The sequence below is a fragment of the Apiospora phragmitis genome (genome assembly GCF_038363925.1).
Source record: "Apiospora phragmitis strain CBS 135458 chromosome Unknown utg000007l:2111988.0-4706623.0:1.0-2598199.0, whole genome shotgun sequence".
Taxonomy (NCBI): domain Eukaryota; kingdom Fungi; phylum Ascomycota; class Sordariomycetes; order Amphisphaeriales; family Apiosporaceae; genus Apiospora; species Apiospora phragmitis.
Window position 1 is genome coordinate 2,387,911 of NW_027117406.1, and position 24,545 is coordinate 2,412,455.

A 24,545-nucleotide genomic window follows, 5' to 3' on the forward strand; every position below is an offset into this window, starting at 1 on the left:
CTGTATGCTGCGACCGCAACCACTCCTGCGAATAGCGTCACGGATATTGTTTTTTGCAACAGGGCAAAGAGCATCAGGAAACATGCTAACAGAACAGCTGAACGGCCCGGGTAACTAGCGATGACCCCAGCGTAGAAGAGTAACATCACCAACCTACCCGTACCAATCAGACCCCCGCGCCAGAAGGGAAATGGACGAGTAAGAGGTGCCGGTGGTCGATCACGTCAACGGCCCCGACAATAATGCCATCCGCCAATCTACTGTGCCATGGCCCGGGGCGTCCACTCATAGTGTCATCGAGCACACCTCACGCTCGCCCACCTCAATTCGGCCAATTTCTCCGGGAGGCTCCTGTTTTTCTTGACTCGGCCTCCCACTAGGAAGGGTGCTTAACAATGCTTATACAGCCTAGTAGACGCTCCCTTAGCACTTCCCTTAGCACCGTCAGGTTCAAGAACCCAGTTATATAGCGGGCCAAGACCCGTAGTCCTGGATCTGGCAGGGCATTCTCTGCAAGTGGAATGCCTGTCCAGCCGGTGGGGGGTTCAAATACTTACTTTACGTAGGGGATCTATCTAGACCATAATAAAAGTAGCCGCAGATCCCTCTCGAGTCCTCAGGATGTGTAGATTTCTTGCGAGTTTCACTCCCTTCCTCCCTCCCTACCCCTTCCCCCCTGTCGACTCTGATTTCCAGCGTTCATCGTAACGGTTCAGAGTGCAAGAGAGAAGTCAGTAGTCGGTCGAGCAGGAGCTAGTCGAGTCGAGACGGACCATCATCACCATCACCAAGATGTCGATGATGAAGCAACCCTCTGAAGTCGAGGCCGGCGTCGTGCCCCCGCGCGCCCCCTCGCCCCCTACCACCAAAGTAGGGTACTCGTCGTCCGCCACCTCGGACAGCGCCAACAGCAAGGAGCTGGACGAGGCCTACGCCGTCTACGCCGCCCACGGCGACCTGGACGCCTCGGAGGCCGAGCTGAAGAAGGTGCTGCGCAAGGTCGACTACCGCATCGTGCCCATCCTCTTCACCACCTACTTGCTGCAGTACCTCGACAAGAACTCCATCAACTTCGCCTCGGCCTTCGGGCTCAAGCAGGGGACACACCTCGCCGCGAACGAGTACCAATGGCTCGGTAAGTGGGCAGCTCGCTCAAAATCAAGCTCTCTCCCCAACGCGCGTCCCCCCTCGTTCCGACTGGATCACCCACTAACACGATACACACACAGGCTCCATCTTCTACTTCGGCTACCTCGTCAGCAACTTCCCCTCCGGCTACCTCCTGCAGCGCTTCCCCATAGGCAAGCTCGTCTCCCTCACCACCATCGCCTGGGGCATCATCCTGATCACGACCCCGGCCTGCACCTCCTTCGCCGGCCTCGCCGTGAACCGCTTCCTGCTCGGCGCCTTCGAGGCGACCGTGAACCCGGCCTTCGTGCTCATCATGTCGACCTGGTACACGAGCGCCGAGCAGCCGCTCCGGCTCGAGGCCTACTACTGCACCAATGGCCTGGCCACCATGTTCGGGGGGCTCATCGGCTACGCCGTCGGCCACATCACCACCGGCCTCCCGCGCTGGATGTACGTCTTCGTCATCTTCGGCGCCGTCAGCACCGCCTGGGGCTGCGTCAGCCTCTGGGTCCTGCCCCGACTCGCCCGAGAGCGGCAAGTTCCTCGACGAGCGCGAGCGCGCCGTCGCCGTCGCCCGCGTCGCCGCGAACCGCCAGGGCGTCAAGAACAAGCACTTCAAGAAGGACCAGGCCATCCAGTGCTTCACGGACCCCAAGACCTGGATCCTCTTCTTCATGTCCGTGGGCGCGCAGGTGCCCAACGCCGCCATCACTAGCTTCACCTCCATCATTGTCGGCAGCTTCGGCTTCGACACCCTCGGCACGCAGTACCTGCAGATCCCGGGAGGCGCCGTCCAGTTCGCCGCGCTGCTGGCGGGCGGCTTCATCTGCAGCCGCTGGCCGCAGAACACGCGCTGCCTGACCATGATCGTGGCCAACCTGATCTGCATCACCGGCGCCGCCATGCTCGTCGGCCTGCCCGACGACGCCAAGTGGGCCCGCCTCGTCGCGCTCTGGCTGTGCTACTTTCAGGGCCTCGGCTTCAGCATGGCCCTGACCATGATCTCGTCCAACATCGCCGGCTCCACCAAGAAGCAGCTCACGTCCGCCATCCTCTTCACCGGCTACTGCGTCGGCAACATCATCGGCCCGCAGACCTTCCGTGACAGCGAAGCCCGTAAGTTTTGCATTTCTGCCTCTGCCTGATATCACTTGTGTTTTTCTTCGTCTTTTATTCCGGAGCCCGCGCTAATGAGATTCTCCCCTGGTCTAGCCCATTACCAGAGCGCGTACATTGCCATGCTCGTCGGATACGCGGTCAAGCTGTTCTCCATCGTCGTGCTGCTCGGGTACATGTGGAGGGAGAACCGCCGGCGGGACCGCGCGGGCCTGACGGACGAGAAGGCGGCCATCGAAGCGGGTATGCACGACCTGACCGAGCTGGAGAACAAGGGGTTCAGGTATACCTTGTAGAGCAGCAGCGAGATCATAATGCGATTTCCTTTTCAGTCTCGAATTTTGAAACTATACCATCCTCTCCAGTTGGTGTTATGTGGCTGCGGAAAGTATAATGATAATTGTGACGAAGAGAGGAAACGAGGGGTTGGCGTTGCGACCACAGTGGACTGTGTTGGACGTGCGCTGAATGGCCCTGACCCTTAGGTCATACCGAATGGCGTAAAGGCAGCGTCACGAATACTAACCTTAACCTCAGACGTTACAATCTGCTCAGAGCTCGCGAAAATAAACATCGTCTGGCATGTCTTCAATTGCGAATCTCTTTTTCATATCAATATTAACGCCAATCCTCCCATTACAGGACTTTTGATGACTGATTGGACATGGATGGTTCTTTCACGCCTGCACGACTAGAGTCACCACGAGAAAATGGTCACGAGGGTCCCAGGCATGAAATTCGATTAAGCCTCAAATGGCAGAATCTATGGTCGTAATCTCAATAAGGCATATTGGCCGAAAGAAGAATGGTCCAAGTCTGTTTGGATCCTTCAAGTCCACATCGTGTCTGCTTCTAGAGATCTAGTGGCTCTAGAGCATATCCGGCATGCCGGGATTGGATGTTTTTGCGGGTACAGGGAGCATTGATGTGCGATGCCGAGACCTTCAGGTATGCCGCGGTGCTGTGTTCAACTTACAACGACTCCTCGATCTTCTTGACGCAGTCGGGGAACTCCTTCCAGTCATACATGATGACGGCGGCATTGCACTGTTCCTTGAGGATCTTGGCCATCTGCTCCATCTTCTCCGGGCCCTCCTCGATGCCGTACACGCCGACGTAGCCGATGAGGGGATACCGGCACGCATGGCAGCGGTGGCACCACTCTTGCTGTCCTCGACAGTCAAGCACTCCTTCTGGGACACGCCGAGCTTCTCGCAGGCGAAGTTGTAGATGGCCGGGTCAGGCTTGGAGGAAGGCTTCTCCATGCTGGTGGCGGCGCTGTAGACGTGCTCGTCGGGGAAGTAGTGATCGATGCCGACCTTCTTGATCGAGGCGACGACACGGGGCTTGGCCGAGGTGCTCACGACGGACATGGGGTAGCCCTCCTTCTTGGCCCATGCGAGCTGGTCGAGGACGCCAGGCATGGTCGCACTTCTCGCTGAGCTTGGCGGTGACGGCACCCAGCTCGCGGTCGACGTAGGCATCGACTTCTTCGTCGGTCATCTTAAAGTCATGCTTCTTCTGCAGGCCAACGAGCATGCCACGAAAGTTGTGGCCGACAAAGTCCTCGAGGAGCTGCTTTACGGTGTAGCGATCGGACTTGCCGTACTTCTCGAGCACCTCATTGGTCAGGTCAGTGCAGGCCTCGAAGGCCAGGTGCTCCGACAAGCAGAGGGTGTTGTCGCAGTCGAGGAGGATGTACTTGACCTACAAAAAACACCAAATCACATCAATCAGTACACATTTTCCCAAAAACACCGCAGCCATTGCAATATTGCTGCAGTAGTAGTAAGTATGCGCGGCATCCGTGATGAAGCTTACACGAGGCATTTTGGGCGAGTGATGTAATGAGTCCTGGTGTGGGGTTTTGGTTTGTTGTGTTTGCTTTGTTTTTCAAGACGGACTTCTGCTGTTTGTGGCAGACGTTAGAGGGAGGGAAACGAAACTTGCGGCTGAGGATCGTCAAGAGTTACTTACAAAAAGGGTCAAGTCGAGCCAAGTCAAGTTACGGAAAAGAGGATGAGGATTGTTGTCGGATTAAATACGATCGATCAAACAGAAGGGAAGAGAGGGGCAGGGCCTTTGTGTCTGACAACTTCCAGTTTTCAGTTTGTTGACTCTCTCAGCAAACGCCCACCCGGCGAGACAACCTCTCTTTCCGGCCATCGCCAATTGAATTGCGCATCGTAAGTCGTACCTGCCCCTCGCCAGAATGAATAAGGTGCAGCAGGACGTGGAAGGTGGGGTTTGACCGGGCAATTCGGGTGGTGGTCAGCTACTGAAACAGGCGGTTAGGCGGGCAGGCAGAACGCAGAACGCAGAAGGCGGGGTAGTAGCTTCAGTGGCTTGAGTGGCTTCCCTTTAATTCAATAGTGGTGTCAGCAGTGCAGTAAACCACATTAACAGCAAGAGGTTGCGCTTTCTGCTTGCTTCCACCGAACCAATCATTTATCCAGGACAGTCCCACATGCAAACATCCAGCCAACAGTGCCCAATCCATGGCCATCGGATTTCAACCGTTGTCAATAAGAAGATCGGATCTGAGACAAAATAACATGCATTCGCTGTTCCATTCCTACCTCATGTACGGTCTAGACCAGTTGCAACGATTGCCGGAATACCTAAGGTAGTCAGAGCACCCCACAAGGTTCTACCGTCTAGTCCATCTAAGCTTAGGGGATTTTCCTTGTCAAAATTGCCTTTGCTGAGTGCTTGTGTCATACCCTGAAAACTGATCGTCGAGGCTCGAAACCAAGGTACAAGAGTTGAAGTTCATGGATCAGCTCATGCGCTTGATCCAGCTACTCCACCATTAGCCGAGTGCCTCGACACCAAAAACCATTTTGCCGCCTTCATCTTTACTCCCAAGTCTGGCTCCCCCGTCGCTCGAGGAGTCGGTGCTGTTTCCCTCCGCAGCGCCTTGCTCGCCATCTTCGCTGGACTCTCCTCCCTGAACCTCGGGCAAGTGATTCATCCAAAGCCAATTCTCCAACTTGGGGATTGGAAAATGATGCGGGACAGCTGGTCCAAGATGCTTCGGAAGGACACTTTCAAGATACGTATCCATGTCTTGTTGCTGTCGGGTGTCGGGGTGGTCCGGACCGCCCTCGGTCATCAGGATGTCCAACTGACGTTCAGAAAAGAACTTCGCTCGAACATAGTCCTTGTGCACAGCTGCCAGCTTCGAGGCGAAATCGTAGGTGGCGGGGACATGAGCCTTTTCGAGGCCGTTGGATTCGACCAGGACCCGCTATAGGTAGGCGAAACGAAGGCTTTCCCCGAGCGGCATGCTGTTCAAACGGAGGAAATTTTCGACTTCCTTGATCTCCATGATGTCTGTATCCAACAGCTTGCGAATGTCCGGCGGGTGTTTGCATATCTCACAGTTGCAGGTAAATAGGAACGAATCCCAGAGCATTCTCTGGCGTACGTCCCAGGTCTCGAGATTGATATAGTTGGTGGTGATCTCTTCATCATGCTCAATGTCGCGGAGAGTGTGAACCGTCATCTTGTTGAGTTCGATATTCCATTTGGAGCGAGCAGAGGGCAGGCAGTCGTGGTTGAATTGGGATCCCGTGAGGAAGACACCGCCTTCGCCTCCGGAGCCATATCGATTCCAAGCGGGATCGGAAGGGTCTTGCCATAGATGTTGCTGAGGGAGAAGAAGGCGCGTTGCTGATCTCGTGATGCGCTTCGGAGCTGTTTGAGGACAACCTCATTGAGAGTATTGGAGTCGGGGGCTTCATCCACTCTTGGTAAAGCGATGAAGGCCGGCTCGGCAAGGATTCTCGTACCTTGGGTGATCTTGGATAAAGCAATCACGCCTTTGCCTTTGTCTTGGACAGGCTGGATAGTAAAAATCGTCTTCGTCTCCAAGTCTGCCATGACCAAATACGTATGTCTGTTAAAATATGCGGGAGTGGATGATGAATGGTTGGTGGCCAGGTGCTGCCATGATCAGAGCCTCCCTGGAGCTTGGTACCATCGACGGGGCCTGAAAATTGAACCAATGTGTGGGAGAGATTGGTGGAAACACGGGGAAGAGGCTCACACTGGAAAGAGCAAAGGGCTCTCTCTGGGTCACCTGGGTCAAGAAATTCTCTACCAACATGCTATTACGGCAGAATCCTCGACTTCAAGAGGGCAGGGCATATAACTTTTTCTTGCATCTATCTTGGAAGAATTAATGGGACTAGTCGATGCTATGTATCGCTAAGCATGCAGCTTCTCACTTGTGGCATCTGATGTAGTCGGCAAACGATAATATTATATAGCTAGCTAATAATACATTAATGACCAGAACCAAGACCAGCCATAATAAAAGCCAGACAGCTTCGTGGGCTGTTTGCATATTACCCTATTTCCACCTATAATTAGGTTTCGCAAACCGCACTTACGCCACCAAAGAACTTTCCAGCGATAGGGTTGATGGCTCCCGCGATGGCCTGCAAGGTCTGCGGCCCCAGGCAGTTTGCTGTGAGGATGATCAGCGCTCTCTCTCTCTCTAGGAAAAAAATGAAACGGACTTGGGTAGGCTTACTTTCGCCCTCGGCGCGGAACTCCATCAAGTGCACCAGGTCCTCGCCCTCGAAGCGGTTGACGGCGACGTAGTTGGGGAACGACGAGACGGCGCACTCGCCGCCCCGGCTCGACAAGCCCCAGTGGCCGCCCTACTCCGTGGCCCGGTCCATCCACGTCTTCTTCTCCGTCTGGGCGCTCTCGTCGGTGGCGGTGGCCAGGAGGGCCTCGAGCAGGGCATCGTGGGAGTTTTTGGTTGCGTACTTGCCCTCGAGCTTGAGGCGGAGCTGCGCCCCGGAGGGCGCCTTCTGGTCGCCCTCCCACTTGTCCACGTCCCAGCTCTTGCTCGGCCCCCCTGGTCGCAGCCGCCAGACGCGGAGCACAGCTCCTGGGCCGCGTCCCGGATCTTGTCCTGCATGCTCGTGTCGCAGCCCCACTGCATCTGCGTTTTGCCCATGACCACCGTGGTGTGGGTCTTGGCCTCCCGCGCGTTGAACAGGCTCGCGCCCCCAGATGGCCGCGACGGGGCCAGGACGAGCCTGTTCTCGTAGGCGGGGCTGCCTGGCTCGAAGCCGGGTTTGAAGCGGTAGGCTTCGGTGCCGTCTGTGTCGACCACCTCACAGTTGGAAGTGGGACCACAGACATCGGCATTGGCGTTGAAAGCCGGAAGGGCACTCACAGCGGTGAAAAGAGCTGCTAGATAGAGGATGAGTTGCATTTTGTTGAGGATATGGCGTTCAGTTTCTGGCAAGAGTTATGTTCGATTTAAATAAGTTGCAAAACAATAAAGGGGTCTGTAGAGTAGGAGGAACTGTGCTGGTGAAGAATGTGAATTGTATCAGGAGCGGTTGACCGTCATATTCATATATCGCCTTGATGTTACAAGACAGCCATACGGTCATATGTACCTAGCCATTCCACAGTATCTGCTGAGCCTCGCCGTTGGTTCTCGTGGTAGTAAACGGCGTCATGAAACTTGTGAGATGATGCCGCTCGAGGATACTAGAATCCCAAGAAGTCCCTCCATCTCACAGAGGCTATCACCGAAGATATCGCTCTGTAAGGAAGTAACATCGGCCCGTTTGGCTTATTTCTTTTAGAATTGCTGGCCTAGTATTTGTGAATGGCGTTATGTTTCAAGACGATGCTGCTTGGGGGCCCCAAAGTGCTATAATACATTCTTTTTGTTGGAACAGCTGGAACTGAAGCTGTCCATATTACTTTAAAAAGGGTGCTACGTGCCTACGCGTACGAACCCCTTTCCTGTTTTATTAAGAGTAGCTCGTATTAAAAATAAATATGAATAATAGAATAAGAACAATTAAACCCCGATTAAAACCGGAACCACCGTACGTACGAGAGCCCATTTAACACTTTTATTAGATTTCTTGGGACGTTTCTAGAAATATGTCCACGAAACAATTATTGAGCATTCCCTATGTAGAAAGATGTGCCAGCCTTAAGGGCCCAATAATATAACGTGGCACTTGGAGGGATTTCAATACATCTATGTCAGCTTTGTTGGTGGGCAGCTGCATACATTATATGGTACGCCACCAACTGTTTCACCAACTGAATAGGGTTATTCGATCAATCAGTCCATTGGATTTGCCACGATGCGGACAAGGATTCTCTTGCATGAAAGGACTGCTTGTTTCACAATAGTGACAGCGGCGGCTGCGGCGAGCATGCCGGTATGCGTGACTACCAACAGCCAACCATTGATGGTGTGTTCAATCCTATAGATTTATCGCTAGTTCATATCCACGTCATTACAATTTGAAAGATTGATTACAGGTGGTGCACAGGATGCATTATCACTGCACGTGTCTTACATATTCAATGACAAGGCGCGTTCATCGCGCCACCGAGGCCATAGGAAGATACATCATGTACGCCTATAGGGTGCATCAAGCCAACACGAACTCGGCGAGTATTAGTCGTTTCAAGGATTGTTCTCTTACTATTGCAGCTCTACCATCAACTCAACTAATCTGGGACCCAAGCCAGTGGTACACTCTCACTAAACCTAAACAAGGCTGTCTGAGCCATTTATCTACATGATGTCCATCAGGTACAGCTCCAGGCAACCCCCTGAGAGGTCCTTGATGTTTATGGCGCCGGGACAATCCGTGTCCTCGGGTATCTGGTCGGTAGGAAACAGCCAGAACCCGAACGCAGGCCTCGCCACCTTGCTCAAGTCCTGGTCGCGGAACTTGGGGACTGTGCAGGGGATCGGATCTCGGCCAAATACTTTGACTTATCGAGCCGGCCGCTGATGTAGTCGTCTTCTCTTAGAGAGTGGCCTCGGCACTCTCGTGGTCCAGTATTGGTCTATTGCCCGCACTACAGGAGAGGTGATACCTATACCTGGTGGTACCCGCCGCCAGCTCACCCCCTCCACGCCCGATTTATCCAGGATGTGTGCCCACTTGCGCGGCGAGTCCACGAGGCCGCGGTCGACGAAGACCTGAGACAAGTCGGCTTCGATGGGCCGTGGGTCGCAAGGGAGACGGTCAAACACGGTACCATAAGTGGATAGTGAGTAGGACCGAGTGAAGACCGAATCGTCTGACTTGAGGGTTCTCACGACGCCTGGGGTGAAGCGTCGTACTGCTACGCGGTCGACGAATCAGACTTCGTGGAGGTCGCGTAATGTCTCGGCCATGGAACGACCCACGTTGCCATCGTGAGCTTCCATGCCGGGGTAACGATAGAGGTCTAAGAGACTGTTCATGGGAAGGGTCAGATTCAGCACCCCGCGGCGGCTAGGGCCAACGACGGTCTTGAAGTGGTGTAAGAAGAGCGCCGTGTTGGGGCTCACGTCGCCTGTAAGCTGAAGAAAGTCGAACTCGGGGTTGGTGTAGAGGGCTCTTGTTGGTTGTGACACTCCAAAGCTTGAAGACGTTCCGAAGTGGCTGCCATCTAAAAAAAGGACAAGTGGCGCCGGTGTGTGGCATCAGTGACGGCCAATCAACAAGGACAGAGATTGCTGTGCTAAACTGACAGCCAACAACCACCCCCACGGACTGTTGATCTTTAGTGGATGGTTTGGAGCGCTTTGCAAGGGGCAGGCAACGAGGGATACATCAGCTATCTCACCTTCGTGGGCAGCGATGAAGAACTCCTCGTCATCGTCATCCCCCCTATTCAGACACTTTTAGGATATGCATCGCATCATGTGTGCAATTGGTTAAGGAGCTCGGGCTCCTTCAAACCCAATGCAATCCTCTTGGTTATGCGGTTGGTTACACAGGGTCGATCCTCTCGCAGGCTGAGGCCGAAGATCATGATGTCGACACGACAAGGTGCCGCGGCTTTACTGCTCGGTCGCGCCAAGCTATCGTCTATAAGAGAGACCATCGACCTTCATACTCTTCAGCTTGGAATTCTATATCACCAAAAAGTCTTATCACTCCAATACACTCTTCATATCACAGATCCATTTCACATACTACGGAAACCTGCTCCCCAAACTTCCCCTACACATAGTAAACAACAAGGACCTCGATATAGACGACGAATACTGCGGAAAATATGCTCTCGCACTGCAAGGGCGATAAAGGCAAGCGAGCCGGCAACGGCAAGAACGCGGCTATGATCCAGTGGATACGGGTGACGTCGAGACGAAGCTCAAGCTCCAAAACGGGGGTCTGTTCATCGACGAACTTGTGTCCTGCATCGGCGTTGCCATCACGGGAGAGACCGGCATCGACTTCAAGGCCAACAGGATCCATGCGCATTGCTACGGCATTAGTTCAGGGGTCGACGAGAATTGGGTGAAGATTGTCAAAGCGTCCAACGGATTGAAAACATGAGGGGTTACATCAGCTTTCCCAACCTCGACGAGGATACGCCGGACGAGAGGTCGGGTGAAAAGGAGGATGAAGCAGCTAGAGAAATCGAGCCGCATTTACCGGAGAAGATCAAGATGCTGACCGGACGCGACCCCGTTGGCTTCGAATCGGAGCGGAAGGCTAGATGTCGGTTGACGAAGAGCTGAACGTCAAAATCAACGGGGTTGATAAGACCCAAAGACAGTTTTCATGGTGAGAGCGCTCTCTCGTGCAGATTCTACCACATGGGAATACGATTTCGTCGTTAAGGGTATACGCTGGGTGCAAGGTTGTGCAAATGGTCGTCCGGGGTATGTAGGCGTGTGGGTATCTATAGATGAGGGCTGTTCTCGTCTTGGTAAGATGGGTGGTTGTTTCTCAGGGGGCAACGAGCTGGATATTTTCCTACACACTTTCCTTAAAATGTAAGCTATACTTGTATTATACTATATATGTGTACCGAATTCTCTATACGGCATTCCGGAGGTGTAATATAGTAGTGTCTTACATGGTTTGGTCCCTTTGACTTCGCGTGATTTCGAGACGGGCAAGTGTAGTTTCACTCATTCCAAACCCAACGACGAGAAGCATATGTAATGACACATGAAGCAACTGGCCCAAACAAACCGCACCCCAATACGTGGGCTATCAACCTCGCCAAGCCGTTCTTCCAATTTCCTGTCATGCCCCAGCTGCTGCAACAACTCCGAGACGGGAAGAAGTCGAAAGAAGAGATTTCTACCCTCAAGCATGATACGATAGCACAGGTACTCTTCCATGGAATGACTCATCTCGCGCTCGCACTGAATCTGGTACTGCCTAGTCCAGAAGGGGACGTTGTTCGGGAAGGGGGGCTAAACCCGGGAGGTGCGACAACGTGTTCTCGACTACGAGAAAGTATCTCTAAAGTCTCAGTCGAAACATCAGATTCTCCCAACTCAATCAATTCCATTATATGTACTTTGGTCAAGGCGGGAATTGGTCGTGTGACCCACCCATATGGATGTACGCTGACGACGCGAGCGGGTGTGCCGGCACCGGGGAGGATGATCCGGTCCAGGGCGTCGAACAGGGATTACATCGAACGCGCCCTGTCATTCGAACCCCTCCTTCCGACTGCCGCAACCTTTCCCCCTTGGAAGTCACACAATCATACGGCACCGCCGCCATGTTTTGGGAAGTGGCTCCTACACTGCATGCTGCGACCACCACATACGCCACCTTGTTCCTCCTTGTCCTTGGATATTCGCTGCTTTGCCCATACCTGTCTATTGACACTGGAACTTCGAATCAACAGTCCAGCATATGATCAGGAGGGTCTGCGCTTGTCACCCGAGGAGCGCTATGGCATTCTGAGTAAGGCACTCTTCGCATGGGTCAATCCGGTCCTTATCCAGGGGTATACCAGAATCCTGTCCAAACAGGATATGCCGGTTCTAAGCCAGGATATGAAGCCGGAACACTACAGGGAGTTGATGACTCGTCTATGGGCGCAAAGAAGTAAGTCGACAGCCTCTGAAGCCCTGGTACCCGGTATTTCATCCTGACGAAATCAGGCAAGCCGGAAACCAAGAGCACTCTACAGTGGGACTTGCTTCGCTGTGTGCGAAAGCCCTTCTTTGCGGCTATAATACCTCGCTCATTCTTAATCCTACTCCGATATTGCCAACCAACTCTAATCAAGAAGACCATCAGATATGTGGCTGCTTTCCCCGTTAATGCGGAAGATGGGCATGGCTTTTGGCTTGTGGTTGCAGCCGTCTTGATTTATGTTGGCCTTGCGGTAAAAAGTGCTCCCAAGACCCTTTCTACAGGACACTGAGACCTTTCTTAGGTATCTACATCTGCATATCAGCATCGTATCAACAGGCTCAAACTTGTGGCTCGAAGTGCCCTTATTGGGCTCATACATGGTAAGATGATGGAGTCACGCAGTATGACTTACGACGATGGGGAGGCCACCACCCTCATGAGCACGGATGCAGATAGTCTTGACTGTATCAGTGAAATGGCCCACGAGATATGGGCTCAGGTTGTGGAAGTCTTGATTGGCATTGGACTGCTGGCGGGCCAAGTCGGCTGGATCTGGCCTCTTCCGCTGTTCCTAATCTACTGTTCGCCCCCTCCCCCCCCCAATTGTGCTGTCACCCTTTCTGTTAATGAAATGAGTTACTGATTTAATTGCCAAGAACCTCCAGCCAACTCAGAAAGCTTGGAATGCCGCAACGCAAGATCGCATAGCTGCTACGAACTCTATGTTGAGTGCCATCAAGACCGTCAAAATGCTCGGAATGCAGAGTAACCTGCATAAGCGCATCGAAATGATCCGTTCAAATGAACTCTTGGCCGCTTCAAGGCTACGATGGGTCATGGTTTACTACAACGCGTCGGGTATGTCTAGCGCAGATCGTTACATTTTCATCTGGGAGCAGCATGGGTTGACTATTGATCTAGCTAATGCACTGGGAATCTTCTCTCCGGCCATTACCCTTGCCCTATATGTTGTGTTGTCCGCATTGCGTGGCAATCATCTAGATACCGAGACCGCCTTCACCACTATGGCCATTCTCAGTATTGTCACGCATCCCGCGAACATGGTCGTGACGATCGTCCCGCGCGCGGTAGCAGCGCTTTCTGGCTTCCAAAGGATACAACAGTTTCTGGTCCGCCCTTCTTTGCATCCCCATCGCGAGATCCAGTCGGAACAATCACGAGGAGACAGAATGCCATATACGCTCGGCACTCAGCAGCCGGCGGAAAACGGCTCGGCGGCCCGGCTTTGCCATGTCACCATGGGCCATGACCAACCTTTGCTGAGCCAAATCAACATCGACATACCCGCCGGGGCTCTGACCATCATATCGGGCCCCACAGGCGGGGGCAAGGTCTACTCTGATGCGTGCCATCCTCGGCGAGGTGGTCCCGGCCGAGGGCTCCATCACCGTGTCCACACGCCAAATCGTCTACTGCGCGCAAAGGCTCTGGTTGCCCAATGGCTCCATAAAAGAAGCCATCTACGGTGCTACGGACCTCTACAACGCCACCCACCAAGAGCACGAGCTTTGGTATAACGCAGTCACAAGGGCGGTTGTCTGACGCAGGATTTCGGTTCCCTTGTGGAAGGCGACCGAACTCAGATGGGTAGCAGGGGCCTCAACCTCTCCGGCGGACAGAGACAACGCGTGGTGACTTCCCTGACCATGCGTCTTCCAATTTGCAGTTTTGACATCTGATGCTTCTAGACGCTTGCACGCGCCCTATTCGCGAAAAATCACATACTCTTGCTGGACGATGTCCTCAGCGGGCTGGATGGTGACACGGAACAGGCCGTCTTCGACAATATTCTCGGCGCCAAAGGCCTCCTCCGGCGACTCAAGACTACTGTGATCCTATCGGTGCGTATCGTTCCTACTCTGGAGACTGACCAGAAGCTCACGAACGGATCTCAGACCTGGGTCGATGGCCATCGACAGTCTGAGCCTCAGCGTATCCGCGGGGGCAGAAACTCATCGTATTCGGGCGCACGGGCAGGTACGTCCGATGGGCTGTTCGCAATCCATCCGCGAATAGATACTGACTTGACCTAATGAATAGTGGCAAAGCACCTTGCTGTTAACTCTTCTACGCCTCCTGGAGCTGCAATCGGGAAGCAGTGAACTCGACGGAATCGATATCAAACAAGTAAGGTTGGATCTGTTGCGTCGACGGTGCTTCGTCACTCTATCCCAGAACCCCTTTTCCTATCCAACGAGACCATCCGTTTCAACCTCGACCCCGATGGCTTGGCACCAGACGACAGCATCGTCCTCGCACTGACCAAGACGGGGCTGTGGCCCATATTTCGGGGCGCCCCCACTAGCGGCGATGACGAGAAAGCCGGCAGCAGGCGGAAGTCCCCGGTTCTTCTTGACCGCGTCGGCGAGCACCATGCTATCCTCGACCGCCCGCTTGATCTGTTCCCGGAACTGTCCCTGGGTCAGACGCAGCTGTTCGCGCTCAGCCGCGCCCTGATCAAGGCCGCCACGTTGCGGCGGCGCTCGGGCGTCCGGCCGGTCATTCTGCTGGACGAGGCCACGTCGGCGCTCGACGCGGCCACGGAATCCGCCATCTACCGTATCATCGACGAGGAGCTCACGGCCAAAGGGTACACGGTCATTATCGTGGCGCACCGGCTGGGGATGCTGCAGGCGTACACAAGGGGAGGGAGGGATACGGTTGTGTCGATGGCGAATGGAAAGCTCACCTCTGTTGATTCGGTGTAAGTAGGTCCTAATACTCAGGACGGGGCTTTTGTCAGTGAGCTAGACTTTAGATAGGGCTATTATACGATCAACTGCCGTTATGAAAGGAGCGACTGAAAGTTGAAAGCTACCCCCCCCCCCCTCAACACTACCCATGGTTCTCCCTTAGCCACTGACCAATCAGAAGTTGAGTAAGCAACCGCCTCTTAGCGACCCACAGTTTTGTAAGTCGCACTGCGTCCAAGCCTTTCATACCTTGAGAAACCATAGCTAACTGCCTCGGCAGCCTACAGCTGCTGCCTATTTTTATTCGTAAGAATGTATAACACTCATCCTTTTTACTAAAGTAGGCAGGTAAGGAAACTACCGCCCAAAGCCCCCGGACATATATGTAGTAATCTTTAACTATTAAGTGGAACCTGCTAAGCCCGTTTCTTCATCCCTTACTTACTGGCGCCATGGACTTGGCAGGCGCGATCCCCTCTCAGCTGAGTTGGTCAACCCCTGTGTATTTGCTTGTTTTTGTTTGTTTCATATTGCATTTCACTTGCCTCCTCCCCTTACCCTTATCGCTCGACAAGTGCAACATACCACGGGCGTATCTGCGACTACAAAAAGGATTACTTACGACAGAAGCCCCCGAGTCTCTGCCAAGCAGAAGTCAGTAGTGCTCCTCGTTTAACTTACCGAGGAATCGAGGTTGATTCACCGCTACTCACGGCCATGAGCGAAACCGCCCCGACTTCCGGGCCGCCCCAGGTCATCCACGCTGCGCTCTTCAAGATGGCCACCAGGTCCATGGCCGAGGCGTACAAGATCTTGGGTCTCCATACCCACCACGGCATGGACGACATCTGGGGCAACCCATGGGAGCAGCTGGAGAAGGCCACCGAGGTCACATGGCCGGCCTTCGCCGGTCCCAATGCGGGCTCCGCAGCAGCAGCAGCAGCGCCATCGACGCCAACCTCATCGACAGCACGCCTCACGCGAGAGCAGTGGGACGAGGTCGGGGGCGGCGCGATCACGGATCTCGCGTCGCCCTTCACCGAGGAGCTCGTCCAGGCGTACCCGGATGCCAAGGTCGTCGTCGTACAGCGCAGCTTCGACACCTGGTGGCCCAGCGTCCGCGCCGGGGTGCTGGCCCTGATCTTCGGCCGGTCCTGAGCCTCGACATGCTCATGACGACGATCCCGCCCGTCACGTCGACGCGGAAGCAGATGCTCGGCTTCTTCGGGGCGCGGAGCGTCGGCGAGATCGACGAGCAGAGGGCCCGGGACGCCTACGAGCGCCACTTTCGGCGGGTGCGGGAGCTGGTGCCCGCAGAGCGCCGGCTCGAGTACGTGATGGGGTCCGGGTGGGAGCCACTCTGCGCGTTCCTGGGCAAGGAGGTCCCGGACGTGCCGTTTCCATGGGTCAACGAGGGCGAGGAGTTTGCCAGTCCAACGAAAAGGAGTATCGCGTAACCTTGCTGCGGGCGTGGGCTGCAATCAAGCCCTGGGCTTTTACGGCCTTGTCGATTGAAGCTGTGGCTGTAGCCATCAAATATCGGTCACGAGTGGTGGCATCCTCACCTTGAATGCAGTGAATGGAAATGCGCTGCACACGTACGGATTTAGTTAGACAACCGAATCTACTCACCATCCAAGCGAAAGCGTGCAACATCGTATCCAGTGCAAACAAACGTGGCGCAGACTTGGTCAATTGATTTCCTATGACGTCCCGGAACGTTTGGAACCACTGAGACACAGCCCCATCTATGATGGTCAAGGGCCATCCTGCGAGTTTTGTCCAGTTGACGTCTGGGCGAAACCTTGTCCTGAGTCGCATGACGAGGACGGGCAAAGTTGTTGAGTCCCTGCTAAAACGTATGCGATCATCTGTCAAGGCGGGAAAGACACGATCAGCGTTTGTGTGAGGATGTTTTGTGTCACCACCCACGGGACTGGAATGGGTTGCGGGAGGCAGTAGGTTAGCCGCCAACATTAACCGAGCATGCAGTTTGTGAGTGTTCTGAGAGCTCGTGGTTCAATCAATCCATCCATTTGCCATCAGTGCCCAGCTTGCCAGTTGGAAGGGTTCCAGAAAACATTGCCGCCGAGGTGGATGGTGTACGGTCCACAATATCCGCCTCGTATTGTAATACACCGAGAGTCAAAAATAGCTGCAGGCATCTGATTTTGAACAAATTCCCGCCAAGTCGCACATTATTGATTGATTGAATGGTGATGGATCAAATATTCACTTCACAACTGATGAAGGCCAATTGAAGATGGAACGGATACAGCGGCCAGCGGTAGAGGGCCACCAAATTTTGGAGGAAGATCGGCCAGTGGATTAGGCTTTGGACAGGCGGGCCAAGCAATTACGCTAGGCCAAATTAGCCCAGAGGCCCAGTAGAAGCCCCAGGTTCAAACGTTGACCGTCGCAAAGAAAGCGAATCACACAGGCGGGTTCGGCGCTTTCATGCAAGGAACAGGGGAGGCTAAGCTGGCCAAGCACTCTAAGTCCGCTGTAGAACTGCGTTGGCCCTGGTTTTCCCCAGTTTCTGGACCAGACAGCCCCTGGCAGAAAATCCCTTATCTTCGGTACTTCCACTGCAGGCGAGGTTGCACTGCAGTACAAGCCCCCCTGAGATAAGGCACGGAACGGATCGATAGGCCTGGCGGAAGCCGACGATGAACCCCCTTTTCTTTTCAACTTCTCTTCTTGGTTCGCGATGCAATGCAATGCATTGCCATGTCATTGCATAATTGAATTGACCGATGAGGACGCACATCCATTTGCATCTAAATTTGCATACACACATTCATTTGCCACTGCACTGTAATAATTCATTCCAGTCGTTGAGTACCCGAAATTACTCTATTGCCCCAAGCTCCAAGGCGGTTGATTAGGAGCTCCTCATTGAACTCCATCGCCGCTCATTTGCGACATCCCCACCCGCTCCAGAGCAGGCACAACCGTTCCTTGGCCTGCCGTGTTGTTTTCTCCATCTGAAACATCACACCAACTCCCGACCAGTCGAGTCAGTCGCGCCTGTCCCCTGCCTGTCATATTACATCAGCCAGGCCTCCCTCGGATCTTCTGTCTGCCATTCCTTTTTTCTCCTGTGCGAAGCAACATTTTCGATCGACGACCTACAGCAACGCCACACTCCTTTGTTATCGGGCTCTCGCTTCACCCATTGTGTAGACGCCCTTTACCTCAGTCGCTCATTTGCTCGAAGAAGTAGTTCCTCGGTCATCGACTAGGTTATACGAGTCGCCAATTCTTTCCGACCACGACAAACACCGCGATCGAGAAACATGCCGTCTTGGAGATAAATACCAATATAATATCGTATCCATAGCACCTGCGGTGCTACCCGCGCAGTCGCTCATTACAGATCTGCCGTCGAGACTTCACAGTCTACTGAAGTACTCGCATTCCGCTCCTTCGCATCCCACTTCTACTACGATCGAATACCGACAAGATGATGTCGCCTTCTTCGATCGTCTCAGCCTCTGCGCTGCTGGCTTCGCTTCTTCTCTCCCCCGTTTCCGCCCAACTACATACCGATTGCAATCCCATGCATGAGGACTGCCCTCCGGACCCAGCTCTGGGTACAGCACACACCTTCATTTTCAACTCGACACCGCCCGCCGGTGTGTTCAACACGACCGCTGGTGAAGTCAAATACGACAAGGACACCGGCGCCGCCTTCAGTATCAACAAGCAAGGCGATTCTCCGACTTTGACCTCCAACTTCTACTTCTTCTTCGGAAGAACAGAGGTCGTCATGAAGGCTGCGCCCGGCCAGGGTATTATCAGCTCCATCGTCTGGAAGAGTGACGTGTTGGATGAGGTCGATTGGGAATTCCTGGGTTCCAAGCCTGAAGAAGCGTCGAGCAATTACTTTGGAAAGGACCGCCGCGATAACACCAATGCCGGCTACCATCCGGTCGAAGGTGGTGTGCAGGCCGATTATCACAACTACACCTCCGTTTGGACAAAGGATCAGCTCGAGTGGTACATCGACGGAAAGCTGATCAGGACTCTGCACCCCAACGAGGCCAACAAGACCGAGAACCATCCCCAAACCCCCATGATGCTGAGTATCGGTATCTGGGCAGGTGGTGATCCTACCCTGCCTCAGGGTACCATTGATTGGGCCGGCGGTCCTACCCAATACGACAAAGGTCCCTACACCATGTACGTCAAGAGTGCCCGCGTGGAAGACTTCTCCAGCGGCACCCACTACGTCTACGGCGATAAAACCGGCCATTGGGACAGCATCAAGATCGAGGAGTAAGTAAACACCACACTCAATTGGCTATCTGGACTACCATGACTAACCTTGTCGCGAAGACCCGAGAAGAACTCGACCGCTTTGGAAAACATCAACAAGCCGCCGCCCGAGCCTGAGAAGTCAGTCTCGGAGAAATGGGACGAGCTACCCCAAAGCACCAAGTCCGGCGTTTACGCTGCCGCAGGTGGCGTTTTCGCTTTGGGAGTCATTGCCCTTCTGGTTTACTACTTCCGCCAGAGAAGCAAGGGACAGAAGGAGGCCGCTGCCTATGCGGCGCAGCAGGAGGCGGAGCGCCTGGAACTGGAACAATTCAGGAAAGAGGGCCGAAACCCCGATGCGCTGGAGTACGAGGCCACTGAGTACAACCCCAGTGCCATGGGCAAGGGATCCTCCGTCACGGCCTACACCGCTGTGCCCAATGACCACGACCGGAGCAACTCCCTGAGCAGTCTTAACGCCGCACCGGGTCAGACTGCCTCCTGGGACCCGACCAGCGCGAGCGGCGGCCCCACTGGAGCCGTGCCTCTCCTCGCCCACGACCGTGTCGGCAGCCTGGGATCGCAAGACAGCCCTGCCCGTAGCAACACGTACGATGGGCACGCGCCGATGAGCCCTTCCCAGTACAACGCTGAGCAGCCGCCCCGCAGCATGACGTCGCCGCCCAACAACGGTCCTGGCGGATACGGTGGCTACCATTGAGGTGCGTAGGCCCCACCGACCAGTGCGGAGCCTGCGGGTTTTCCCAAGGCTACGGTGTGATGGATATACTCTGCTGCTTGATTTCTGGTATTAAAAGCAAAGAAGTTTTCTCGTCACGATGATATACGAAGGTTTTCTCTTTGTCCCCGGGGAGTAAATCTCGTCCCGCCCGTTTTTCCCAAGTAATAGACAGTGCGTCCGGAGGAAGAGCGGGCTCATCATTGCTTGTATTTGTATATATATATGTCCTGTGGTAGGGTTTGCCCAGCTTTTCTTTGAAAACGATTTCGAACCAATCTGGGCCATATACCCGCCCCCTATATATATAGAACGGCCTGATTTGAGACTTGGCGTTGGGATTTTCTTAAAACAGCCAAGTGTTTGTCTATGATGTCGCGCCAAGTTACAAGTGATGGTCCAGTTATCAGTGACCTTGTAATATATTTCCGAGGATCATCTCTTTGAGGTATCTTCTTCGCATACTGGTATTTGTTCCTCGCTGGCGTCATCGGCGTATGGTTGTCAATTTCGGCGCGCGTCGACGAGAAAGGTGGAAGAGAGGCCGCCAGGGCCGTCCGTCTCGGTGAAGAGTGCCTACCTACATATATACTTATGTTTGAGTAGGAGAACTGGGTCATCAGATCAGGCCGAGACATGCCATGATGACTCATCTACATATATCAGGGTCTACTGATCAAGTACGGAAGCTGCCGACTGATCTACGGACGGGTCCTTCGTCCCGACTATGGGATAAAAAAGTAGTCGGGACTCGGGCGCGGCCCCCACCTTCTCTCCAGCCGCATTGTGTATTACGTGTCGATCGGAAGTTGCCCCAGCTGGAGCTCTGGAGCTCTGATGCATCTGCCCGACGCCCCCACGGGCACTACTAGGCACGGCGCGGAAGTCTATTTTGACGTACTGCATGCATGCAGCAAGCAATGTTCAGCCCTGTTACGGCCGTGCGAGATCCGGTAAAAGGTGCGGCACCGCTTGTCTGCCTCCGGTCCGTTGAGTGGTTTCTATGTGGGTGGAGAACATGATATACTTGCTAAGCTCCTGAGATGAAAATCGTTGGTGTTGACCATTCACCTGACGCGCCAATATTGCATATTGCAATCAGCTCATTTCATATATGTAAGTTCTTTCAGCACAATAAGGCCTGGCTATGGAATCTAGGCAGGTTAAAGAAAGGAGTATAAAGGGGCCAGATGGTGAAGCTGAGTTCCAGTCCCAAGCGGCAACATCATCGGGAGTCGCATCACTGTAGGGGGGCATCCCTCGCAACCCTGCCGGGGCCACCCCAGAACCAACATGAGATTTTGGACTACATAGGGATCAGTACATATTTGATTGAGGCTGAATTCGAGGCTTTTGGTTCCGGCCAGCGACATACGTCACTTTGGGGCTAGTCGAGCCGGCAGCTCTTAGTTTAGAAGCCAGCCGGCTAGCTAGCTGGGGAAGAATGCTCACAAGTGTGTAAACTAGAAGCGTGCCTAGTTTGGAAACTGATGGGTGATATGTGCGACTGATTCGTATTTGGCAGTCTTGTCACAACAATGATGGAATCAGGTCTTCACGAATTGGTAAAGAGGTCATCATCCACCACCTAATTCCTGTAACTGGCACTGGAATATTCTGCACGTATTTCATAATACGAAAACTATATAGAAATGAACGCGTACTACCACACACATTTTCAACCAAATGTAGTATTACCCATGTTAACATTAATACTCTATTAAAACAAAATACATCCTACAACATCTCCCAATCTAGTTGCGAACAACTTCCTGTACAGCCCATTGACAATCTACCCCAAAAATGCAGCTGTCGCAGCTTCTCAACCTCGCCTTGCTGGCCTCCACGGCCAGCGCCAGCGGCCGCTGGGCCTGGTCACCCTGGAAGCGCGCGGTGAGTGCGCAGGCCAAGAGCAGCGAGACTTACGAGGAACACCAGCAGCAACAGACCTCGTCCGTCGGGGCAGCACAGCCCACTGCCAGTACTATTACCACCACTGTGTACCCGCAGAAGCAGCCCCCCACGAAGCAGCCCGAGACGTACTCGGCGATGTCTCCATCGTCAAAGAAGAAGCCAAAGCCAGCGCCAACGCCCTCGAAGACGACGACGACGACCATGACGACGGCGGCACAGCAGCTCGAGATGACATACTCGTCGTCAAGCAGCGAGTACGAGCAGGAGCCGTATCCGTATCCGCTCGTGTCCTCGTCCGCCGCCGCCTCCACCTCCACAGTGATCGTCTACGGTACCGTCAAGGAACATCCCGAGAAGTGCTCCACGTGCGGCAGCAGCAGCACCCACGGGGAGGAGCCAAGTACCGCATCGGCCTCCGCTGAAGAATCCTCGGAGCAGCAGCCTAGTACCACTACCACGACCACGACGGCCCAGACTTCGTCAACGTCGTCCGAGGCGGCTCGAGCGCAGCCCACGCCGGAAGAGACGCCTCTACCGGAAGTGACTTTGACGCCGGAGACTTCGACGACGCAGGTGACGCAGGCGGAGTCGGGTTCAACACTACATATCACCGTCACGAGACATCGCACGACGACCATAACTGTGCCCGCGTCGCCGACGGTGCAGTCGTCGACCGACGAGGTAGCGGAGCCCAGTAACTTCCCGCAGCCGGGTCCGGATGTCGAGAGAGGTGGCTCGGGAGGTGGTAACTGAGATTTGAATGATTCTTTGTCCATAGAGAAAGGTTTAGCACTCCTATCTACTACCTAACCTAGTTCTATGCTGTCTAGTCGGATTTACTTTAACGGGTCAGTGAGTTGGTTTCAAGAGTTTATTACGGCAAAGCAACCTAACTCGAGTTGAGTAATATCATCGCCGGAGCCGACTAATGAAAGGTATCTTTGAAATGGTCCGATTCGTATTTATTATTATACCTAGGTCGTAGTTTCCTAATCATATATTGGTACTACTATGCCCATAAAGTAATGTGTCGTCGGAATAGTTACTCTATACTGCCCACTGAAGGAAGCTATATAGAGGAGGCACAGCGCAGATTGCCTATTCATTGGCATATGTGTAATATATGGAAAAGGCTTGATTGAGTTATGCTATAAAGACCCCTATCATAGAGATATTGAATAGGAATGAAGGGATGAAAACCAAAAAAAAGAAAAAAACTTCCTATCATTGATTCCACCGCGCTCCAACTTAGTTGCCTGCCGCTCCACTACTCCCAAACCCTTTGGGCAAAGTGGATGAACGCACAAGGCCAAGAAATAGCATACCAAACAGCGATGGTAGGCTCACAGCCAAACACGCTGTCAAGCACTACGCAACGATGCAATATGGGGGCAAATGAAGGAGTGGCTGCTGGGAGAGCCGGCCCCCCTTTACCCCAGCTCTCTCCCTCCCCCTTTCTCCGGGCTAACAGCACAGCCACGCGCTGACTCAGTTACTCCTTGCAAGTCTGCCAGTTGACGTGCAGCTGCTGCGTGAAGGCGACGGTGGCGTCGTCGTCGGAGATCTGGCCGGTCGCGGTCGCGTTGTTGCTGGTCAGGGCGATGCGGTTGTTGATGTTGAGCAAGCCGGTCTGGCCGCAAGGGGACCAGATGATGGACGTCGTCGGGATCTTGTCCTCCTTGGTGTACACCTGGCCGTCCTTCCAGACGCCGCCGCCCGAGATGGACGTGCGGGTCGTGGTCTGTCATAAGATGATGATGAATATGAGTACATGTTTCCAAAATATTTCGGCTTTTGCACTTGAGGTAGTAGTTGGAAGAAAAATGAGAGGAAGGGATAAGAGGATGGGCGGTCGAAGAAAGTAAGTAAATATCATGGGTCGAGATTCTCATATACATAAAAAGAAGAGAAAGCGAATAAGGGAGAAAAAAAAGTTCTAGCTTACCGTGGCAGAGGCATCCTGCGAGAAGTAGTAGGTCGAGAGGAACATGCCCGTCACGCCCGTATCGAGCTGGGCGAACCCGTGGTAGGTAGAGTCGACCATGGCGTACTGGAAGCCGCCGGGGTACTTGAGGTTGAGGTGGAGCTGGCAGTTCTTGGTCTTGTCCGCGAGCTTGTAGTCGGGCCCGATGTAGGTCTGGAAGGCGTCCATGCCGAACGTGATGACCTGCGTGTGTGTGTGTCTGTGTGAGCAGGTATTCAATGCAACTACTATTCCTACTACAAGACGATGCACCCCACGGAAGAGCGGAAAGGGGCCTGGTAGGATTCGAAAAAGGCGGTGATAGGGGTGGGGGTGAAAGACTCACGGTTTTATCGGGGGAGATGTCGGTGGTCACGGATCCTTGGGGGCAGCCGTTACCGGAGTACGAAGTGCTGACGATCTGGATGCTGTCGGGCGAGGGCAGGTCGCCATCGCCGATGATACCAATGGGGTTGGCGGCCGCGAGGAAGGGGAGAAGGACAGCGGCGTAGGATCTCATTTTGAAGAAAAGAAGGGGCTGAGGCGGCGGTGGTGGTGGCAGTACTGGAAGCAGGTTAAGGGTGGAAGTTTGCTGTGAAGGAGGTGAGTCTTTGTCTGAAAGGAGTCTCAGAAGAATTGGCGATGCTGTGTCACAATGCTGATCCGTGGATTATGTTGATATTGAAGCTGCTGAATTGGAAAATATCAACCATCGTGGGTGACATCAGAGTGGTATTTATACCCTCCTCGCTTTTCCTTCGGAAGAGGCCGCCATATCCGTGGATTCACGTTACAAGGCCAAGTTCATGTCTCTCCGCACC

General features: G+C 53.9%; 11 protein-coding genes across 11 annotated transcripts; 5 read left to right on the plus strand and 6 right to left on the minus strand.

Moving 5' to 3' along the window:
- Positions 1 to 792: 792 nt before the first annotated feature.
- PG994_008346 (MFS general substrate transporter) lies at positions 793 to 2,543 on the plus strand (the record flags this gene model as incomplete). The annotated part of the gene is made up of 4 exons (XM_066859755.1): positions 793 to 1,135; positions 1,230 to 1,639; positions 1,662 to 2,247; positions 2,344 to 2,543. 4 exons carry the CDS (start codon positions 793 to 795, stop codon positions 2,541 to 2,543), a joined length of 1,539 nt encoding a protein of 512 aa, XP_066715242.1.
- A 676-nt stretch (positions 2,544 to 3,219) lies between these two features.
- On the minus strand, positions 3,220 to 4,077 carry PG994_008347 (phosphoglycolate phosphatase; the record flags this gene model as incomplete). The annotated part of the gene is given in 5 exon segments (XM_066859756.1): positions 3,220 to 3,414; positions 3,426 to 3,678; positions 3,703 to 3,734; positions 3,781 to 3,954; positions 4,069 to 4,077. 5 exon segments carry the CDS (start codon positions 4,075 to 4,077, stop codon positions 3,220 to 3,222), a joined length of 663 nt encoding a protein of 220 aa, XP_066715243.1.
- Positions 4,078 to 5,059: 982 nt separating this feature from the next.
- PG994_008348 (uncharacterized protein) lies at positions 5,060 to 6,132 on the minus strand (the record flags this gene model as incomplete). Its single annotated transcript, XM_066859757.1, has 3 exons — positions 5,060 to 5,497; positions 5,564 to 5,946; positions 6,042 to 6,132. 3 exons carry the CDS (start codon positions 6,130 to 6,132, stop codon positions 5,060 to 5,062), a joined length of 912 nt encoding a protein of 303 aa, XP_066715244.1.
- Positions 6,133 to 6,917: 785 nt separating this feature from the next.
- On the minus strand, positions 6,918 to 7,483 carry PG994_008349 (uncharacterized protein; the record flags this gene model as incomplete). Its single annotated transcript, XM_066859758.1, has 2 exons — positions 6,918 to 7,110; positions 7,203 to 7,483. 2 exons carry the CDS (start codon positions 7,481 to 7,483, stop codon positions 6,918 to 6,920), a joined length of 474 nt encoding a protein of 157 aa, XP_066715245.1.
- A 1,914-nt stretch (positions 7,484 to 9,397) lies between these two features.
- PG994_008350 (uncharacterized protein) lies at positions 9,398 to 10,508 on the minus strand (the record flags this gene model as incomplete). Its single annotated transcript, XM_066859759.1, has 3 exons — positions 9,398 to 9,690; positions 9,868 to 9,911; positions 10,252 to 10,508. The coding sequence occupies 3 exons, from the start codon at positions 10,506 to 10,508 to the stop codon at positions 9,398 to 9,400; spliced, it is 594 nt and encodes a 197-aa protein (XP_066715246.1).
- Positions 10,509 to 10,579: 71 nt separating this feature from the next.
- PG994_008351 (uncharacterized protein) lies at positions 10,580 to 10,768 on the plus strand (the record flags this gene model as incomplete). Its single annotated transcript, XM_066859760.1, has 1 exon — positions 10,580 to 10,768. One exon carries the CDS (start codon positions 10,580 to 10,582, stop codon positions 10,766 to 10,768), a length of 189 nt encoding a protein of 62 aa, XP_066715247.1.
- Positions 10,769 to 11,797: 1,029 nt separating this feature from the next.
- PG994_008352 (oligomycin resistance ATP-dependent permease yor1) lies at positions 11,798 to 14,863 on the plus strand (the record flags this gene model as incomplete). The annotated part of the gene is given in 8 exon segments (XM_066859761.1): positions 11,798 to 12,101; positions 12,158 to 12,384; positions 12,436 to 12,756; positions 12,800 to 13,486; positions 13,518 to 13,666; positions 13,678 to 13,786; positions 13,844 to 14,132; positions 14,331 to 14,863. The coding sequence occupies 8 exon segments, from the start codon at positions 11,798 to 11,800 to the stop codon at positions 14,861 to 14,863; spliced, it is 2,619 nt and encodes an 872-aa protein (XP_066715248.1).
- A 702-nt stretch (positions 14,864 to 15,565) lies between these two features.
- Positions 15,566 to 16,305, plus strand: PG994_008353 (uncharacterized protein; the record flags this gene model as incomplete). Its single annotated transcript, XM_066859762.1, has 2 exons — positions 15,566 to 15,931; positions 15,964 to 16,305. The coding sequence occupies 2 exons, from the start codon at positions 15,566 to 15,568 to the stop codon at positions 16,303 to 16,305; spliced, it is 708 nt and encodes a 235-aa protein (XP_066715249.1).
- A 2,009-nt stretch (positions 16,306 to 18,314) lies between these two features.
- Positions 18,315 to 19,829, plus strand: PG994_008354 (uncharacterized protein; the record flags this gene model as incomplete). The annotated part of the gene is made up of 2 exons (XM_066859763.1): positions 18,315 to 19,129; positions 19,190 to 19,829. 2 exons carry the CDS (start codon positions 18,315 to 18,317, stop codon positions 19,827 to 19,829), a joined length of 1,455 nt encoding a protein of 484 aa, XP_066715250.1.
- A 1,893-nt stretch (positions 19,830 to 21,722) lies between these two features.
- PG994_008355 (uncharacterized protein) lies at positions 21,723 to 22,537 on the minus strand (the record flags this gene model as incomplete). Its single annotated transcript, XM_066859764.1, has 3 exons — positions 21,723 to 21,843; positions 21,891 to 22,087; positions 22,166 to 22,537. 3 exons carry the CDS (start codon positions 22,535 to 22,537, stop codon positions 21,723 to 21,725), a joined length of 690 nt encoding a protein of 229 aa, XP_066715251.1.
- A 716-nt stretch (positions 22,538 to 23,253) lies between these two features.
- PG994_008356 (uncharacterized protein) lies at positions 23,254 to 24,244 on the minus strand (the record flags this gene model as incomplete). Its single annotated transcript, XM_066859765.1, has 3 exons — positions 23,254 to 23,502; positions 23,707 to 23,928; positions 24,071 to 24,244. The coding sequence occupies 3 exons, from the start codon at positions 24,242 to 24,244 to the stop codon at positions 23,254 to 23,256; spliced, it is 645 nt and encodes a 214-aa protein (XP_066715252.1).
- Between the last annotated feature and the right edge of the window lie 301 nt (positions 24,245 to 24,545).